General features: G+C 40.8%; 2 protein-coding genes across 13 annotated transcripts in view; one reads left to right on the top strand and one right to left on the bottom strand.

The window, feature by feature from the left end:
- ESCO1 (establishment of sister chromatid cohesion N-acetyltransferase 1) overlaps positions 1-3,703 on the bottom strand; it is a 77,835-nt gene extending 74,132 nt beyond the window's left edge. For 3 of the 8 annotated variants that reach the window (XR_004353135.1, XM_032654277.1, XM_032654284.1), the window contains exon 1: positions 3,524-3,643. The gene's annotated coding sequence lies outside the window, so the exon portion shown is untranslated. Of the gene's footprint in view, positions 1-3,523 lie in introns of all 8 variants that reach the window. The other 5 variants (XM_032654278.1, XM_032654282.1, XR_004353136.1 and 2 more) reach the window with 4 other exon arrangements.
- A 202-nt stretch (positions 3,704-3,905) lies between these two features.
- Positions 3,906-18,303, top strand: SNRPD1 (small nuclear ribonucleoprotein D1 polypeptide). Of its 5 annotated transcripts, none has more exons than XM_032654290.1 (5): positions 3,906-4,032; positions 13,128-13,204; positions 14,944-15,135; positions 17,660-17,764; positions 17,928-18,303. In XM_032654290.1, the coding sequence occupies exons 2-4, from the start codon at positions 13,135-13,137 to the stop codon at positions 17,734-17,736; spliced, it is 339 nt and encodes a 112-aa protein (XP_032510181.1). In that variant the 5' UTR covers positions 3,906-4,032; positions 13,128-13,134; the 3' UTR covers positions 17,737-17,764; positions 17,928-18,303. The 5 variants fall into 5 exon arrangements, with proteins under 5 accessions (XP_032510181.1, XP_032510178.1, XP_032510177.1 ...); XM_032654287.1 differs by lacking the exon at positions 3,906-4,032 and adding an exon at positions 7,780-7,921 and having other exon boundaries at positions 17,948-18,303; XM_032654286.1 differs by lacking the exon at positions 3,906-4,032 and adding an exon at positions 7,780-7,921.
- The last annotated feature ends 2,673 nt before the right edge of the window (positions 18,304-20,976 follow it).

The following is a 20,976-nucleotide window of genomic DNA, read 5'->3' as shown; positions in this document are numbered from 1 at the left end:
TACTCATTTCACTTAACTAGTTATCAACTCTATTTCCATATTACCTTTATCCCTTTCAGCTTCAATAATTACATTAATTCTAAACTATTAAATTATTTACATTAAAGCAGCAGTTCTCAAAGTGTGGTACAGGGACTATGGGCATTCCAGAGACCCATTCAGGGGGTTCATGGGATCAAAATCATACACAGGTAAAAGATCAATTCAAAGCACAAACAGACCAATGAAATTTAATGCAACATTGTGTGAAAAGTATATAGATACAGTTTCAGATTCCACATTGCAACTAACCTTTAAGAAATTACCACTTGTTGGGACTTCCCTGGTGGTCCAGTGGGTAAGACCCAGCAATCCCAAATGCAGGGGGCCCAGGTTCAATCCCTGGTCAGGGAACTAGATCCCACATGCATGCCACAACTAAGAGCCCACATGCAACTAAAAAAGGATTGGGCACGCTGCAAGGAAGATCCCACGTCCTACAACTAAGAGCTGGTGCAGCCAAAATAAATAAATATTAAGAGGAAAAAAAAAAACACCTTTATTAAAAAAAAAGGCAATTACCACTTGTTGAGTTTTGTTGTAGAGTCAAAGAAGAGTATCACAATTATCTGAAAATGTTATTAAAGTACTTCTCCCAACACACTGGTGTGAAGCTAGATTTTCTTCATATGCTTCAACCAGAACAACATATCAAGATTGAATGCTGAAGCTGATAAGAGAATCCAGCTGTCTTCTATTAGGCCAAACATTAAAGAGATTTACAAAAATGTAAAACAGTTGCCATTCTTTCACTAATTTTTTTTGTTTTGGAAAATAGTTTTTCATTTAAAAAGTTATTTATATGAACCTGCAATTAGTTTTTTATTTTTCAATGAATTAATAAATATACTTGTTAATTTCAAATACAGTAACTGTGAATAGATATAACCCACATAAAACAAAAGCTATTTGGAGTCCTACATAATTTTAAGAATGTAAAGGGATCCTGACCAAAAAGTCTGAGACCACTATATTAAAGTAATACTTAAGGGAATTCCCTGGCAGTCCAGTGGTTAAGACTCCACCCTTTCACTGACGAGGCCAGGGTTCCATCCCAGGTAGGGCAACTAAGATCCTGCAAGCTGCGAGGTGAGGCCAAACATAAATTAATTAATTAAATAAAAATTAAAGTAATACTTAAAACCCCATTTTTAATTTATATTCTGAGTTTTATCTCTCATGAATCTCACATATGAAGCCATAAATCTTTAAAGTAAGCTGAAGAGCGCAGATGACATAAATCTTGATTTCTTCAGGTGTACTAAAATGAAGTTAAGCTTAAGATGTAGTTCCCTCAAAAAAGACAGGATGGTCAAGTAAACAGAATGATGTTATTATCAAAAGTAACCACAGTAGCTAATATACAGAACTTATGCAGAAATAGAGCCAAAGAACTTTTGCTGTGCCAACAAAAAGGGATGCACAGAAAAACATTGAAGGCTGAGCTTCAGAGGGGTTAACAGAGCCCTTAATTGAATTATGTATGGTAACAATTTTACTGGAGTTGGTTTCTACCTACCATCTAAACTTCTGATCACCTTCAGCTGAGGTTATTCAAATTACTCAACATGTAACATAAATCTGCTAACAAAACTCACGAAAAAATATTTAACTATTAAAAAAATCCATTGTGCAATGCTAGTCTCCTTCATTATTAGAATAATTACAGTCAGCTTTGTGCTGTGATGAATTACCAGGCTAAAAAGGGCCATCCAGCAAAAGAGGTTAATGACATCCATTAATTAGGGTCCTTTTTCAGTTCTTCTGGAAGCATAATTTACCGGTTTAAAGGCCTAGCACAAAATCTTGTTTGGGTCTGATGTTAAAAAAAAACTACTTTTTAACTACAGAATTATAATACTAATCAACGAGAAATGACAGCATATTTTCTTTACCCGGGAATTAGTAAGGCGGGCAGAAGCTCATAACATAAGGGAGGTTTTGTTCTAAGAAGGGTACTTCCAAAGACACACATCTGACCTAAGGGGCATACACTGCATTCTGCCCAAAAGGGGCAAGTGTCTGTTACAGTTTTCTCATTTCTGCACATGCTCTAGGGCTGAATTTGCAGATTCCAAATTAAGCACTTTTTATCCCACTCTCATTTCTAATTCCACGGTGAGATTTTTAAAAGTTTTTCAAATTAAAAAAGTTCCATTGGTATTGATGCCTTGTGTAAAGCAGAAACTAAGGACTTAATCAGAAGAGGCTGAATATAACATAATTCACGGCATCCAAAATGTTTGAAATTGAAATTGTGTTTTACCTTTTTTTTTTTTTTAAATAACGTTTAGGTGAGGAAAAAACAAAGCACACCGACATCCTACTCTTCCACTAAGTAGCATTCTTTTACTGATTTCTGTTAAGGCTATTTACTGAAACATCGTTTGATAATACTATTCAAATACTGTGTGCTGCAACTACTTCCTGCTAAAAGAATCCCTTTTCAGCTACCGAAGGCTACCCGAAAACAAGATGCACAGTACTTCTAAAACCTCAAGGATTTAACTCCTTCCTCCTCCCCCGCCCCCACTCCTGGAAAATACCGTACGTGCGGGTTTTCAAAACAAAACATTTGGGGATGAGGGAGGGGGAGGTTAAGGGTGTGGGAGTGGCAATGTTCTCCAATTTTTGGAGTTGCTATCTCTCCCATTCTGCCCGAGAAAAACAAACCCCCGTTATAAAACAATCTTAAGAATAGTGATCAAAATCGAGAACCCAATTCCCTTCTGCTCGCATCTATCTCTACAAACTTCACTATGCCCCTCAACACACCCAATTTCTACTCCAGAGCAGCCCTGCCTGAGCCCAGACAGTCCTGTCCAACCAGAACCACACTATGACCTTGGACCCGGGCCACCGCTCCCCTCCCAGTCTAAGGGCCGTGAGGCCAGGATCCTCACATCCCGCCAAGCAGACTGCAGAGGCCTCAGGGTTCACGCAGGGTCAGCGGGGGGCGACGGGCAGGGGAGCGAGCCGCAGGACCGCAGCTCCGCCAGGGCTGGAACGGCGGGTTCGGGGGAGACGCACGGAAGGAAAGACGCCGGGGGTGGGGACGAGGCCGGGCAACCTGCGGGCCGGCGCCGACACCTCCCCGGCCGCCGCAAAGGCTGCACGCCACCTCTGGGGCTCCGGAAGCCCGCGCGGCCGCCTGGGAGCCCCGGCCTTACCCCGTCCTCGGCCATGGCCCCTAACTACCGCTGACCACCCAGCGGGCCGCGGCAGGTGATGCGGCGACTGGGCAGCCGAGCCGCGCAGGTTGGTTACCTGCCTCAGGCGACCGCGCCTCCGAGCCGCCCACTCCCTCCCAGGGGCGCCAGGAGCCGGGACCCGAGGAGTAGGAAGGGCGTGCGAGGCAGCACGACACAGAGGGGCGGACAGGAAGGGGGAGAAGCGTTCGACTCTCCGGAGGGGCTGCCAACAGGGAGGCGAGGACGCTGGCGACGCGACAGCAGGCGGCGGGGCGGTCGGGACGCTACCGTACCTTCCTCGCTCCAGGCCAAGGGTCCGACGGGAGGTAGCAGACCGCCTCACATCCGGGTATCGGGAGACACTCAGCTGCTTCTGTCGCCACCACCGCCTCTCCCGCGGCGCAGCAACGCCAAACTTCCGGCGACGACGGCTACGCCTCGCCCGTCAGATGGGAGTTACCTGGGACCGTCTTGGGCGCGCTTGCGCAACGCTCCTTTTCTGCCTGAACCGGCTCAGCTGACGTGCCCAGAAGATGAAGATGGCCGCCACGCTCGTTGCGTGTAACGCAGTTTTTCACCCCGGCCCGGACTGCTGGGCGTCGGGGAAAGACGAGCCAGCGTCTGACCGCAGCGCAGGCGCGGTGGGAGGCCTCGCGTGCGCGCACCGCGGGTGGGCGCCTCTCCGGCTAGCGGCAGACTCTTCCCTTTACCCGCTCGTCTCTTGGAGTAAAGCCACCTACGCCCCCAGCGGTGGTGGTTTGTCTTGAAAATCCGTCGCCACTGGTTCTTCTGTTGGTTGCAGGTACTGCTCTCTGCGACTTTCAGTTCAGATACCTCTAATCCTCGACAGGGGCCAATGTAAAGAAAATGGTGGACGATTGACCCTTCTCTCTCCTTCCCGGCACTGCACTCCAGCGCCTCCCCAAAATGCAGGGCTTCAGCGTCTCCTTGCACACTTTCCTCCCTGGGCATCAGAGCACGAGAGTCGACAAGAAATTGTAGAAAGTTCCAACACGTTTAGTCATGGCGGGTGTTCAAAGCTTTGACTCTTAGAGACCTCTAAAGATAGAATCCAGGGTTCTCGCACTAGGATTCTTGGTTCTACCCTGCTTTTGAACACGCCCTCTGTGCTACTCTGTCCTTATTTGCAGAACTGTGAGGATGGGCAAATGGGTGCTCTTGCCCTTGAGAATCTGAAGAGAGGTTCTCCACTTCCGGCCCTCCTTTTTTGAAGCCAACTCCAGCCAAAATGTGCTCTAAGTTTGCGAAGCCTGATGTTTTTATGAGAATACATCTTCCACAAAACTTTATTGAGCTGCCTGTCAGTTTAGTTTGGGGAGGTTCTGTGGTTTAAAAACCAAAATGAGAAGTATTGGTGGGTGAAGCCATTGGTCACATCACCATACCTTGTGTTATGGCAAAAACCTGTCTTCTCCCCCGCCCATCCCCAGTGCCTGATACTTTCATTTGTCCCTTGTTCAACACAAGTTTAAACAAGTCCAGTTATACGGGGATTTTTTTTTTCCCCAGTAGTAAGTACTGGAGTACTAAACAATCATCATCAACTGGTTGGTTGAATCGGAGGATGTGGAACTGGGGATATGGAGGGGCGACTGTAAGTTATGCATGGATTTTCCACTGAGCAGAGGCTCTGTGCCCCTAACGCCAGAGTTGTTTAGGGGTCAACAATATACTTTAATGGCATATACCAAACGGCTTAAATTGGGGAAAAACTCAGGAGTAGACTGCCAACCTGATTAAAGCTGGCTATCTACTGTTGGTAGAATATCTGACCTATATTTGCCTTCACCTTCAGATTGTCAGACAATTGGTGGGATTTCTCTTTGTGTGTAAACCACTTTATCTGTAGTAACTCAAATTGTGGCATACACACATACACAAACCATATTTACAAGTTTCCATTTCCAAAAAATGGGCCTCTGCTTTTTTTTTTTCTTTTAAAGATGTTGGGGTAGGAGTTAATTAATTTTTGCTGTGTTGTGTCTTCGTTTCTGTGTGAGGGCTTTCTCTAGTTGTGGCAAGTGGGGGCCACTCTTCATCGCGGCGCGCAGGCCTCTCACTATCACGGCCTCTCTTTTTGCGGAGCACAGGCCCCAGACGCACAGGCTCAGTAGTTGTGGCTCACGGGCCCAGTTGCTCCACGGCATGTGGGATCCTCCCAGACCAGGGCTTGAACCCGTGTCTCCTGCATTAGCAGGCAGATTCTCAACCACTGCGCCACCAGGGAAGCCCTTTCTTTTTTTTTTAATATTTATTTATTTGGCTGCGTCTGGTCTTAGTTGCAGCATGCGGAATCTTTTAGCTGCTGCATGCGAGATCTAGTTCCCTGACCAGGGATGGTACCTGGGCCCCCCCTGCATTGGGAGCATGGAGTCTTAACCACTGGACCACCAGGGAAGTCCCAGGGCCTCTGCTCCTGAGTAATCTATTCCACTCTACTTGTATTGGCCACAATCAGGAGCGTTGGAATCCTTACAAATGTCACACCATATGAAATCTTATGTATTTATTTTTGATACATAAGGAATTCATATTTGATGTATAATTCCTGTCTGCAATTTGTTCTAGGTTTTCTTTTCTAAAACTAAATACAATCAGGTGTTTAAGCATGCTGTGAAAATATAAAATAGTTTGCTTTTACAATACTGTATTATACACTTCAGAGTTGGGTCATTTGATTTGTTGTCTACTAAAAAATAATCATGATCCAGTGAATAAATTATCTTGCTTGACTGAGCTTTCAAAGATCATATAAGCTCACAGCGAATTTATCCTAGTAAAAATAGAGGCTTCCATTCCCGAGAGGTCTTGAGAAAGTCCCCGGGTGGGGGGGGGGGGAGAGCTGTGATTGGTTAATCTTTTGCCATGTGCACATGCTGAAAACAATTGCTGTGGCCTAAATGATGCATCTTGGTGCTGAACATTATGGTTCTGTAAATTTGTGAAGTTCTTTTTCAGAACCCTACACAAGAAACATAAGCCCCCTACTTGTAAATTCTTTTGCCAAACTTAAAATTGTGAATGTAATCTGGATTTGTTTAAATTGTTTGCTTTCCTTGCTCACTCCAAATTGCAGAACGTACTTTTTTGCGCATGCTTATCATTAACACATCTACTTCTAAAAACTAATGATGGAATGGTTGTATTGCCCCACATGTTGCATTCTTATTTCCTTGTTCCTTTTCTTTCTTATGACCAATCTAAATGCTTGTAATATATAAAACCTCAGCTAACTCCAAGAAGACAGAGTAGTCTCACTTTCAGACTGACCCTCCTGCTAGCAGCAAATAAAGGCTTTTCCTTTGTTGTTCCATTCTTGATGACTTTATTTCAGGACTCTTGACAGTTTTATACTATGAGAGAGTAAAAGTCCTAAAAAATTTTCAAGCCGGAAAATAAAAACAAAGAAAAATTATAGCAATTTGGTCCACATTGGATCACCAGGAGCTTATTAGGAACTGTTCGGAAGACAGGGGGATAGATGTTGAGAAGGCAGCACACATATGTCCATTACAGTCTTGCTACTCAAATTGAGATCCATGGAATAGGAGCATCTTCATCAACTGAAAGCTTGTTAGAAGTGCAGAATTTCAGACCCCATACCAACGGAATCAGAATTTTCATTCTAATATTTCCTCCAGTTGAGTCCTATGCACATTAATGTTTGATGAGAATTGCCTCACAACATTCAAGAATTCTGATGACCAGGGATGAAGTCCAAGCTGGAGATACAAATTAAAGCCGTAGTTTTGGAGATCACCTAGGCTAAAGGAGAAAGTATCCATTAGAGAAGCATAACATGATCTCTGGATCTCCGGGCACTGTGGGGAACCCTTCTGAGGTTTGTGACCAGAATCTAAAGTGAAAATAATCAGTTAAATTGTGTGATTTTTCTGGACTTCCCTGGAGGCGCAGTGGTTAAGAATCCGCCTGCCAATGCAGGGGACACGGGTTCGAGCCCTGGTCTGGGAAGGTCCCACATGCTGCGGAGCAACTAAGCCTGTGTGCCACAACTTCTGAGCTGCACGCCTAGAGCCCGTGCTCCACAACAAGAGAAGCCACCGCAATGAGAAGCCCGCGCACCACAACGAAGAGTAGCCCCCGCTCGCCACAACTAGAGAAAGCCCGCGCGCAGCAGCAGAGACCCAACGCAGCCAAAAATAAATAAAATTAAATTTTTAAAAAGTTGACATTAAAAAAAAATTGTGTGATTTTTTTTCAGGCACGTTAAGTAATGTTGAGGTTCCTGGTGTTGGAGCAGAGTTAGCATAATCCTCTGGACTTCTCCCAGAACTTCCTTTCATTGAGTAAATTTCGTGCTGCTGAATACACTGAGCCCTGCCATGCCCGCTAATGGGATTTAATCTCCTCACATTTCCCTCTTACCGGAAGTTTCCTCCTAAAGCAGCCCTAAACCCCCTCAGCAGTTGCAAGGCACACCTCCAGCCGCCAGGGGCCGCAGTGGCGCTTCTCACGGCCGGAAGGGAGAGCTCAAGGGTGGTCTCGGCGTTTCCGCTGTGCGTCCGCACCGGTACGCGCGCTCTTTACGTCGGAACCCTGGGAGTAAGTTTCCGGCCATTCATATTCATAGCCAGTCGGCGCTCAGTTGTTGGGTTTTGTTCGCTATCCGACCGAAAGGGTGACGGCGCCGCTAGGATGAAGCTCGTGAGGTGAGGAGGTGACCAGGCGGGGTGAGGACTGTGAGGGGACAGTCTGAACGGTGTGGGCCGGGAGCGGGAGGCTGGGCTGCCCCGGAGGCTGGAGGCGCGAAAGCCGCATGTGCGCGCGGCCTGCTAACGGCCTCCGGCGCCCGCCGCTCCCGTCCCATTTTGGCCGCGCCGCCTTGGCCGCTCGGACCCGGGCTTCAGACTGGGTCGCGCGGGGATCCCCAGTATTTTCCAAGAAGTGGAGGTAAAGGCCGGGCCATGTTTTCCCACCCAGAGTCTTCGAGGCCGTAGAGGTGCAGCGCCAGGCTTACAAGCTCTTACTCCCGGTGACCGACTTTCATTTTAAGTAGAACTTGTGCTCTAGTCTAGGTTGCGTTTCTGGCTCGTCTCAGCCTCAGGAGCCGGCAAATATAACTAGGTCCACGCTCCCTGAGAATGTGGGAGACATAAAAATACTACTGCGTAAGTAGTTTAAGTTAAATGCCTTTTTCGCGATGAAACTACCATCGCACTTAAAAGAGTACTTAGAAGCTGCAGGAGTTTATCTGGAAATAATGAAACCTAATTCCGAAATGTTTCAAATCAGGGATGGACTTTTGACTCCGTAAGTTTATCCTATCACTTCTTTCCCCCCCCCCCTTGTTGTTACTTACTAGACATAACGTTATTCAACCGACATTTCCCCTTAAAATAGAACTTTGCTTTAGGAAAAAAAGTCTCCCAACGTGGGACAGAATCTCTTTTCTGTATTTTTTGACTGATTACACAGATAATCGAGATTTCTTCTGGTTCATTTCTGTGTTTAAATTTGGCCGGTTAGCTGAGCCTACTGAAAACTTGTTTACTGATTGGAGTAATTCATTCTAAACTACTTGCAAATAGATTGGGTTTTGGTGTTTTTCCTTGAGGCTGAGAGCTTGCAGCATAGAAGCAGAGGTTTCTAATAACCCAGCCGGCAGTCACAAACTAGGATTGTCAGTGTTATTGGGCACCTGTTACACTGTGCTCTCATAATGTATTCTTTTTTTTTTTGAGACAGAGTCCCTGCCTTGTTGGAACTTTATGTTTCGTGGTGAAGGTAGACAAGTAGATAGTTTCTAGTATGTTTGAAATATCATATAAAATCCTTATTGTTATATTCAGGGTGGAGTTTGTAGAGAGGGCATTTAAGGTTAACTTTTTGTCCATTTTTTTCTTACAGTTTTATTGAGGTGTAATTGGCGTACGACACTGTATAACCTTAAGGTATACAGCATAATTATTTGATTTACATCCATCACGAAGTGATTAACACAATAAGTTTAGTGAGCATCCATCGTCTCATATAGGTACAAAATTAAAGAAATAGACAAAAAATTTTTTCTTGTGATGCGGACTCAAGATTTACTCTCTTAACTTTCATATATAACATACAGCAGTGTTAATTATATTTATCATGTTGTACATTACATCCCTAATACTTATTTATCTTATAACTGGAAGACTTCGTTCATTTTTATTTGAAGTATAACTTTGGGGGGAAACATCTCAGAATTTAAAGTTTATTTTTTCAATTTCTCAATACCTGACAGTCTGAATCTGTAGTTAAGTTTTATGTCATACTCTTTGGAATCAGTTTGTCTCATTTAAAGGTAGTCTGTGTTGTGACAGAATTTTCCTATAAATTTTAATAGCTGTACTGAATCCTATTCTGTGTCTTACACTATAGAAATAAAATTTCTAATAACTGGAGAATGTATTTTAGGCCAGGAAAAATGGGTGTTTGTCTAACTGGTTTGCGGTTTTGGTTGACTTTGTTATTTCTTCATCTCAGTTGGTGACACTGTTATACTGTCTCCCTAACCAAAAACCTGGGAGTCGTCTTTGACTTCTTCCTCTTGATAATCCTGATAATCTGATAAGTTGCCAGGTTTTGGCAAATTTACCTACCTAATATAAGTATCTTTCACTATCCTATTCTCTTTGATTTTTGAAGTTAATAGTGTGAGTTCGGATACCATTTTAGTGCTATACTGAAGGATACCATTTTATCTGAATATTTGAGTATTATCTGAATATCTTACAGTAAGCAGAAAGAATTCAGGTAGTGAAGGATTCATCAGAAAATAATTTGAATTTGCTTGGTTCCTTGGCTCGGATAACTGTTTATTTCTCCTACCCTCAGTACACCTTCCTTGCCACTCCAGTCGACACCACTAAGCTGTTCAGGCTCCCTTTTCTTCCCACCCGTGTTCTTTAATCTCACTTCTTAAAGTAAATATCTCATACAGTGAAATTCAGTGTGCATTTCCCAATTTTGAAAAATGTATACACCTGTGAAACCCAAACTGCTGCCTGGATAGTGAACTTCTGGACTCTGTTCTGTTTCGTTGACCTATTTGTAGTTCCTATGTCTTGATTACTTTAATCTATCTATTGCTCTAGCCACCTAATTTGTCTTCCGATGTGGCACTCCTCTCCATTGATGAAAAGCCTTCAGTAGTTCTCCTAGGGGAATTCTTTAACAGAGCTTGGGCATTCCATGAAAGGAACCTCTTCCCTACTCGTTTTCTTGGACTTAGTATTCTATCAGTAATACCTATAATTTCTGTGTACCTTGTGCTGTTTCTTACTATATCTTTGCTCTAGTCTCTCTTTGCTGCATATTTCCAACTTTTCAGACTTACTAGAAGTCCACTAAGATCTGACTCCTTCCTACCCATGCTACATTATATTCATGGTAAGAACCTGTGCATATCTCCATTGTGATTTAAATTTACGTAATTACTTTTAAAATCTTTCATATGTCTGTTCTTCCTTACAGAGTTTGCGCTCCTTGGGGGCGTAGTCTTACTCATTTTTAATCCTTATTACCAAGCACAGGGACTACCATATAATATATAATGATAAATACTGTTTATCAAAGAAATATCCTTGGACTTTATAAAATGTATTTTGATTGTTTCAGAGGTTTTCTTACTTTCTGGTTTTCCTTTTATTTCCATATGGTAGACTGCTTGATTAATAAAGTATTTTATTTTTACTTGAATCCTGGCTGTTTCTAAAAATGATTTGAAAGAAGTTTTATAAAAGTAGAAGTTATTACTGGATGGGACAATTAAAGTAAAAACAAATTTTAAATTGATAATGGGAAGAAACCATTAGGTGAAAATTCTAGGCTAATATAGTTATATTAAATTTGAGCTAAGTTAAAGAATTCTTATCTGGTGAAATAAAGCATTACCAATTCATTGAGAGAGACTTTTTTTCTTGACAGCAAATATGGAAAGGGAAGGGATTCAACACACAGTTTTTTCTTTGTATGAGAACAAGTTTGGGACTTGCCTTATGCAAGACCAAGTAATTTCCCCTTTTTTGATGGCTGTCTATACCACTTAAAAAGTTGTATTTTAAGCCTAATTTCCCTTTAATCATTGAAACATTTTAGCCAACTTATTCAGTGCCTGTTACAATACAGGATTAGATATGAAGTTCATGATTCTTAACCTCAAGGATAGACTAGTTGGGGAGAAAGTAGATAATCTTACATTTAGTGTGATCGGGTATACATAGTACATACTATAGACCAGAAATTTTGAATATGAGTTGTATATTAGATCATACTGTAGGATTATTGTTCATTTTTCTAGATGTGATTGCGGTGTTATGGTTATGTGGTAGAATGTCCTCATGAGAAAATGCATGCTGAAGTGACTGCAGTTTACTTTCAGATAATATGGTGACAGTGTAAGTGGGGGGGGGGGGGCACACACAAATGGTAACATTTTCATAGTGTGTGAACCCTTCAGCTTCCTCTGCAATATTTCATAATAAAAAGTTGGAGAACAGACGAATAGATGAAGTGGGGAATGGATGACTATTCAGTAAACGTTATTGAGACACCTGGCTATCCAACTTGGGAAAATCATAAAGGCAGCTTCCTACCTCACATTGCACAGAAAAGAGATGAATTCTAGGTGGATTAGAACTCTAAATATAACAGTAGAAGAAAATAAGAGACTTTATAATCTTGGGATGGGAATCATCTTTCTAAACAAATTACATACCCAAGAAGGATTCATAAATTTAACAACATAAAAATGAAAAAAAATTGTATGGCTAAAGAAAACCATGAACTTGAATTGCTGTGGCAAACTGATAGAAAATAAAAGAATTTGGCCTAATTGGAGTTGTGAATAATGTGAATAGGAAAATAACAGAAGAAATACAGATTTCCTGTATTCATGAAGAATTATTCAACAAGTGATACGGAAAAGCAAATTGCCTTTTTTCCCCTATCAAATTGACCAAAAAAAGATTGCTGACAGTTAGTGTTGGTGAGGATTTGCATAAATGAATTTGGTGGGGGTTTGCATAAATGTCTCTAAATGCTAAATGAGAACTAAAAGTTACAGAAGCCATTATAGTATGGCCCAGTTTCTGTAAAAGTAAATTTTATGTAAATGCTTATGTTTGCATATAAAATGGTCTAGAATATCCCCACATGCCTGAAGGAGGGTTAGAAAAGGGGACTTTTACATTATTTATACACATACAATAAGAGTATAATCTTTTAATACCAATTATAATGTATCATTTTTTTCAGTTTCATTTAGATATAATTGACATACAACACTGTAAGTTTAAGGTGTACAGGATAATGACTTACATAAGCTGTGAAATGTTTACCACAGTAAGTTTGTTAACATCAATCATCTCATATGTATACAAAAGAAAAGAAAAAAATGGCTTTTTTCTCATGAGAACTTTAAGGATCTAATCCCTTAGCAGTTTTCAGATATACCATACAGCAGTATTAACTATAGCCATCATGTTGTACATTACATCTCCAATACTTACTATCTTATAATTGGAAGCTTGTGTTTTTTGAGCACTTTTATCCATGTAATTTCTTGATTTCAGTTTTGTGGCTTATAGTGACTTCAGGATCTATATGCATGGATCAGAGGTTAAGCTGTATAATGGCTTAGAGAATCAGAAATGTCCAAGTGACAATTTCTGTTACTGAGCTGTTTCATAAATGTTAAGGGTATCATTCAGGGAAAGCTGAAATTGTTATGCAAGCTATTAACAGGAATTGGTGCAGATAGCATCCATAGTAGGTTTTCAGCATCTAGAAATTTCACCCTTTGGCTTAATAATAATAATAAACATGTTTTTGAAGTGTTAAAAGTGAAAATTTATCATTTTATTCCTATTGTCTTTATAGATTTTTGATGAAATTGAGTCACGAAACTGTAACCATTGAATTAAAGAATGGAACACAGGTCCATGGAACAATCACAGGTATGGAGGTTGGACTGCGTTTATAACACTTTTTATTTCCTATCTCTTTCACCTACAGGCCAGAATTCTTTGGTTAATGAATGTTTTATATAGTACAAATCTCATTCCTTTTGTCTGGATTATTTCACTGACCTTCTTATTTAAGCCTCACCTTAAGTTCTTATGCTAAGACCAGACTGGATTCCCCAGGTTATCCTATGTGTGACCACTGTTTTCCTGCTTTATGCCTTTTCTACTTTTGCCTGTACGTGTCCCCTGGAATGTTGCATCTTACAAAACACATATTACTTGTATCAGAATTTTGTGTCCCCTGTTAGATTGTAAAGTCCTTGAAGATAGAGGATGGAGTTTCCATGTCTGATTATCCTGGGTAAAAAATATGTGGGAAATGGGAAGGGGGTGATGAGGAACCATAATTTTATCTAAGCATAACATATTAGTGTATTATATTTGTCTTTTTTCTTAGGTGTCTAACTCTTTGATGATATTGTATTATGATATGTAGTTTTATATTTAAAGCCACTGTGATTCTTCACTAATAGTAGCTGCTGCCCCAAAAAAGGGCAAATTTTTAAAAGAATTGATGAAAGAAAATGCTATCTTAGCATATGGTACCATTCTAGTCTCTGAAATATTTAAATTGTAAATTTATAAATAATTTTTTAACATGTAGATCCAGCATCTGAGTAAACAAGAGAAATATATAGTATTAAACTGGTAATATTTGTGAGTCCACCAAAACTTTGCAACACCAATTGCTATGAAAGGAAATCTGTATAGTTTAAGGTTTTGATACAGTCTGATCGTATCTGAGGAAATGTAATTTCTGTCCTGTTAAAATTCCATGATTTTAAACAGTGATTTAGTCTACTCTTTTCTGAGCTCTGTGTTGCATGTTGTAGAGGAAGCAGAGTGGTTGTTTTGTTTTGTTTTGTTTTGTTTTGTTTTTTTGCCGTACACGGGCCTGTCACTGTTGTGGCCTCTCCCGTTGCGGAGCACGGGCTCTGGACGCGCAGGCTCAGCGGCCATGGCTACGGGCCTAGCTGCTCCGCGGCATGTGGGTCTTCCTGGACCGGGGCACGAACCTGTGTCCCCTGCATTGGCAGGCAGACTCTCAACCGCTGCGCCACCAGGGAAGCCCTCTTCCTGCTTTTTAGGAATTCAAAATCTATTGATGGAAGACACTCACAAAAGTAATATAATGTAAGGTTTGCCTCACATACAGTAGGCACTTAATAAATGATGTCCCAGGAGGAAAATTTAGTAAATTGGGGGAGCAAAATCTAGTAAAAATCCAATTCCCTCCCCCAGTGACAACCACTGTTTCAAGTTCCTTATATCCTGAATATATATTTTAGTCCTCACAATAGGGATAATCATACTATCTACCATAAGGACATTGAGGATTAAACTGAAATGCCTTAGCATGCAGTTCCTGGAACATAGAAAGAGATCATAAATCTTTTGGGTTTTTTCCCCCCTCCCTCGTTGTATCAAGTTCCCCAACAAGATGGAATGTATCAAAAGTCTATTTATTTTGGGAAAGAAGAGTACAGAAGATTAGTAAACAACAAGCTAAGGAAAAATCTAGTGAAGGAAAGATTTCTGATTTATACAGACATCATTACCAGTTGTAGAACAGATAATACTCTTCTGTAACATGGTACTAACAGTGGCTTGATAGATTAATTGGTTGCCTTCCTTATTATGCTAATAACTGCCCTCTTTTTTCCCTCCAGGTGTAGATGTCAGCATGAATACACATCTTAAAGCTGTGAAAATGACCCTGAAGAACAGAGAACCTGTACAGCTGGAAACACTGAGTATTCGAGGAAATAACATTCGATATTTTATTCTGCCAGACAGCTTACCTCTGGATACACTTCTTGTGGATGTTGAACCAAAGGTGAAGTCTAAGAAAAGGGAAGCTGGTAAGTTTGAAGGATTATAAACATTTTTGTGTCTGGCGTATTTATGCCCTAATCCGCTATTCAAAATATGTTTATATTTGCAAACAACACGGGTTGGTTGGTTTGTTTTAATTGCCTCTACTTGCCATGAGTACATATAGTGTTTCTTACAGTTCCTGGTATTGCTATTCAAAAGACTGATGTTGTTCTTACTTCCTGTCCCTTTGTGCATGGCCTGGTCCCCTAATCCCTGCACACTTTGGAAAATTTGGAGATTGAGTCTTATTTTTTTAAATAAATTTCTTTATTTATATTTATTTATTTTTGGCTGCACTGGGTCTTTGTTGCTGCGTGCGGGCTTTCTCTAGTTGCTGTGAGCGGGAGCTACTCTTCATTGTGGTGTGCGGGCTTCTCATTGCAGTGTTTTCTCTTGTTGTGGAGCACGGCCTCTAGGCGTGCAGGCTTCAGTAGTTGTAGCATGCGGGCCCAGTAGTTGTGGCTCACGGGCTCTAGAGCACAGGTTCAGTAGTTGTGGCGCACAGGCTTAGTTGCTCCGAGGGCTGTGGGATCTTCCTGGACCAGGGATCAAACCCGTGTTTCCTGCATTGGCAGGTGGGTTCTTAACCACTGCGCCACTAGCGAAGCCCAGAGATTGACTCATTATTCCTGATATTCTGAAATTTTTTCATGACTTAGCATTTTGTCCACTGTTGTTCTGGGTACTTGGTGGACCCTTTCAGTATGGATATTCTTGCCATTTAGAGCTAAGAAATTTACTTGTGTAATGATAAATTTCTTCTGTTTTGCTTGTTCTGTTCTTCCAGGAATTCTTAATAATTGGATCTTCTGACTGATTCCTTCTGAGTCTTTTATTTTTCCTCTCTGTCTTTTATTCTGTACTTGGTGTTGTTTTCTCTGGTTTCTCTTTTTATTTGATCTCTTAGTTTGGTCTTTATGTTGAAGGTTTTACTATAGTATCTTGCATTTTGGCCATCTGTTTAAGAAGGACTCTGAAAAGAGAACTTCTGGGAATGGAGGCTGGACTACTTAGAGGGTGGGTTCAAAGTAAGTTGGGTTCCCCACTGAGGAGACCTAAAATTTCAGGATCTGGAAGTCTTTCCTGGAGCTGGTTTTCTCAGAAAAAGATTCTAGTCACCTACTGTGGGAGATACATGTCTGGCAGCCAGCATTATAGGAGAAGGGCAGGAGAAAGGGGCTGATATTAAACAATGATTTTGAGGCTTTTCCTTCCACTCACACTAAGAAATATATTGTACTTTGCATCATGACCTATTCATACATATAAATGAAACAAAAGCTTCAGATAGAATTTAGTCTTAATACATGCAGATGCCCTTAAGCTTCCTATCCTATTCTCTTTCAGTTAAAAAAAAAAAAAAAATTCAGGTTGTAACACAGCTTGAAAAACACTGACTTGATCCCCCTGTTCCTTCCCTCCAGCTCTGTGACTTTTGCTGCCATCCACTTTGCAGGTGTTTTCAAATCCGAAGCCTTTCTGCCTCAAGGTCTTTGGGTTAATTTTATCTTTTCTCTCCTACCTACCTGTCAGGGAAATCATCATTAGCTTTGCAAGGTGGGGAAGAGGACTAGCCAATCTACTGCTCTGCATAAGGATTGTCAACTTTTCCCCCCTCCTGTTTTCAGCCCCCTGCCTCATCATCTACCCCTGGCTTCCAAGGTCCTAGGTCTTTTAGATATTCTTCCTTTACTAAACATATGTAGTTTTCAGTCTATTTTCTGACTTAAAAAATTGTTGAAATCTTTCAACCACTGTGTTTTTTCAGCATTTGTTTTTCCCCCTTATGGATATTTGCCATTTTTATTCCTTTTCTCATGAATAGTACTTCAGAGGGAATTGGAGATAAGTGTGGTTAATCTGCCTTGTTTTAAGAGAAGTGCTAGACTTCCTCTGTTGCTTTGAATGGTAAGACTAGGAACAATTGGTAGAAATGTCAAGATTTTAAAAATATTCATAGATGTCTGAAAATGAAAAGTTCACAGCTAGGATGACCAGGTAACAAGGATATTGCTACTGGATTAAAGTACTAGGTTATGATTGGATCAGATGACTTAAGATTCTGAAAAGTCATGAAGTTGTTACTTGATGTAATATATTTTAAGTTTTCTTGGCATGAATTAACTAACTTGGATTCTAAACAGTAACAGAAACATCTGGTGCATAGTGTTTGTGTTCTGTTCCATTAGTATTATATCTTTTTCATCTTGTGTGAGGTTCAAATCATTTGTATTTTATTTTGTGGTGAATTTGAGGCACGATACAAAGAAAAAATATTTTAAAACTTGATGAATTTCTCAGTAAATAAAGTCAAATGAAACAAATATTAAGGTATTAGTAGGCCATCAATTCTTGGTTCTGTATGGTAAACTATTGGGAAAGGGTGACTGAGGTTACATTTGAGAGAAGCTGAATTAAACTTTTCTTTACTGTAGGTACTGTTTGTGGTGGCCAGGTAACATCAGCACAGAAGAGAATTTCCTTTACTTTGTTTTTCTCTTCCCTCAGTTGCAGGAAGAGGCCGAGGCCGAGGAAGAGGAAGAGGACGTGGCCGAGGAAGAGGAAGAGGGGGTCCTAGGCGATAATATCTCTCAAGACTACTATTTCAAAGTAGTAGGTATTATGGGATATTTTCTGTACAGGTTTTGTTGTTTATGGCATGCGAGGAAGAGGAAGAGGACATGGCCAGGGCAGAGGAAGAGGGGGTCCTAAGCGATATTGTCTCTCAAGATTACTGTTTCAAAGTGATAGGTACTATGGGATATTTTTTGTACAGGTTTTGTTTGTTTGTAACAGACGAAGAAGAAGACGTGGCAGAGGAAGACTACGTGGCTAAGTTAGAAGATGGTGCCTAAGCAAATTGTGTCTCTCAAGATTATGATTTTAAAGTGATCGATGCCCCGGGTGCTTTTTGTACAGGCTTTGTTTGTTTGTGGCAGTTTTTAATAAACGTAAATGTAGGACAGAGTTGTCTATTGACTATATCATATTAAGTTTTAATAGTTCATATATATATTCATGATACAAACACAATAAGAGCTAAGCGTTACTACTAGGCAGTCTCAGAATAATTCCAATCTTAGATCAGGCTTTTAATTTTTTGAACTAAAATATTTAATGAATATTTGTAGAATATACACCTTTTTATTTCACATGCACTGACTATGCGTTTTGTTTTTTTTAACATCTTTATTGGAATATAATTGCTTTACAATGGTGTGTTAGTTTCTGCTTTATAACAAAGTGTATCAGTTATACATATACATACGTTCCGATATCTCTTCCCTCTTGCGTGTCCCTCCCTCCCACCCTGACTATGCATTTTATTGTTTTACCTTGACTCCATTCTGTGGAACCTTCCTACAAGTGAAATAAGTTCTTTTTGGTACCTCAGAAACTAAAGTCCTATGGAATTAGGTGTAAAATTGATTCTCCTTTCCTGAGTTTTATTCCGTGGAGACTTAGGTTCTTAGTAAAAGGTGATGATCTTCTTCTAAATTAAGGAGTCATGGCTTTTGTTGTCATTGTTAATGGTTTTTTGGTTTTATTTTACTTTTTTTGGGCCACACTGCAGGGCAGGTGGGATCCTAGTTCCCTGACTAGGGATTAAACCCATGCCCCCTGCATTTGAATTGAGGTATCTTAACCACTGGACCATCAGGGAAGTCCCTGTTTTACTTTTTTAATAGGTTCTTAATAGAATATCGTTTTTTTGGGGGGGGGGGTTAATTTTGTTTTTGGCTGCGTTGGGTCTTCGTTGCTGCACGCAGGCTTTCTCTAGTTGTGGCAAGTGGGGGCTACTCTTCATTGTGGTGCATGGACTTATCATTGCAGTGGCTCCTCTTGTTGCAGAGTACGGGCTCTAGGGTGCGTGGGCTTCAGTAGTTGTGGCTCGCAGGCTCCAGAGCGCAGGCTCAGTAGTTGTGGCGCAGGGGCTTAGTTGCTCCGCGGCATGTGGGATCTTCCTGGACCAGGGCTCAAAACTGTGCCACCTGCATTGGCAGGCGGATTCTTATAACCAAATACTTTTTACAAGTAGTCCTTTAAGAACAAAAGGAAGAAGACCTACTTCTTTGCCAAAAACTGGATTTTTTCTGATCATTAATAAGGATTTTTTTTTAATTGTTTTAATTGGTTAGATTTAGAGAAAAATACTTCTCAGTATATAGTTTCTTACAAAGCTTACTCCTGTTTATATACTAAGGAAGCTAACCTAACTGAGGATTGAACTAGATCTGTGTTTTCATTTAATCATGTATGGGGGTTGGTTTGTTTAATGAGAAGGGAATGTTCTGCAAAGACTTTTCAAAAAAGGAAGTTTAGGCCTTGTAGGGAAGTAAATGTAATTGAGATGGCAAGAGCATTTGTGTGTGGTATGTGTATATGTGTATCTCATTCTTTTCCATCCTTTGTTGGTGCTCCTATTAATTGAATGCAAGCAGAAGGCAAGGGAACACAGTGATGCATCAAGGTGGAGAGATTTGAAGGGGACAAACAGAAAAGCACAAGTAATGAGTAAACAAATGTAAGTTGACTCCTGCCCTCCTGGAGCTTATAGGCTAAAAGGGAAACAGAGTTAGATATACATTGATACGTAATTGCAAATTGTGAATACTCTGATAAGGAATACTTTGTATTATCTTGTCTGTTTTAAAAGCAGTGGAGGCTCATATTGATTTTAAGTCGAATGCCAATAACAAAGGATTTTTAAGCGTGCCTCGGGGTCTTAGTTCTCAGACAACGGGTGGAACCTGTGCCCTCTGCAGTGGGGGGCTCAGAGTCCTAACCACTGGACCGCCAGGGGAGTCCCCTGACTGTCTTACTTTGTGAATTTTAACATCTAGAAGTTTGTAGTGTGAAACCAGTCTAGTAACACTGTTTAAATGTAAGGCTAAACCCTAGTGGGTACTAGATTGAGTTTCTCAGCTTTAATAATACGCAGTTATTTTATCAGCAAAAGTGAATTTATTTGAGAATAGCCAGAAGAATTGCAATTTGGCATATACAAACTATGGCAGGCCATAGGCAAATCCAGAGAACCAGGAAGGGGAGCTTGCTTTTATAGGGCATGTGGGTGGGGACCTTGGGAGGGGCAATAATAAGCAGAGTCCTTTGCAGGAAGAGGCTTCTCATTGGTTGGGTGACTATAGTTTCTGATTGGCTGGGCTGCCCTTGGGAAAAGAGACGTTTTCTTCTTGCTGGATAGCAAAGTAGGCATCGCCTTCCTGTCCAGATGTAGGGCCACGTCTCTTCCTGTTTGAAGTAATTGGGTTTGCAGTGAAGCTGGCCAGTTGGACAGCAGAACTTTCCTTATCGTCTTGTTCCCTCTGGTTTTGCAGGGGAGGCTTCACCAGGTGTGTGTTATTATAAGAAGCAGTAGTAATGCCTTCTGTTTTTATGTTTTTTTGGGTTTTTTTGTTTTTGTTTTTGTTTCTGGCTGTGCCACTCAGCTTGTGGGATCTTAGTTCCCCAACCCTGGGATCGAACCCAGGCCCTCAGCAGTGAAAGCACGAAGTCCTTACCACTGGGCAGCCAGGGAATTCCCAGTCTGATATCTTTTAGAGCTTAAGATTTTATTTGTGAAATTTGGGGATTTGTTTAAAGAAATTTATTGTGAGTTTAAACAGAAAACTGTAAGTGAAATAATAGAGAAATTGTATTTCACAACATGTTTTAATCTACTATAATTAGGTTGGTTAAGCAAGGATGGCTTAGTATTTTGAAATGTATTATGTTCAGCAGTCAAAATACACACAATCTTCTATAATAGATATCAGAATAACACTTAATAACACAACACTCATTCCTGAAAACCTAAAATGGAC

This window comes from Phocoena sinus, chromosome 14 (genome assembly GCF_008692025.1).
Source record: "Phocoena sinus isolate mPhoSin1 chromosome 14, mPhoSin1.pri, whole genome shotgun sequence".
Lineage (NCBI taxonomy): Eukaryota > Metazoa > Chordata > Mammalia > Artiodactyla > Phocoenidae > Phocoena > Phocoena sinus.
Note: the sequence above shows the minus strand (reverse complement) of the source record. Positions and strands in the feature narration are given on the sequence as shown.

What these genes read in the sequence shown, in the direction of transcription:
- SNRPD1 (XM_032654287.1), top strand. An exon ending in GGTCCATGGAACAATCACAG is followed by an intron (nt 13,205 to 14,943) that starts GTATGGAGGTTG and finishes TTTTCCCTCCAG; the next exon opens with GTGTAGATGTCAGCATGAAT. An exon ending in GTCTAAGAAAAGGGAAGCTG is followed by an intron (nt 15,136 to 17,659) that starts GTAAGTTTGAAG and finishes CTCTTCCCTCAG; the next exon opens with TTGCAGGAAGAGGCCGAGGC.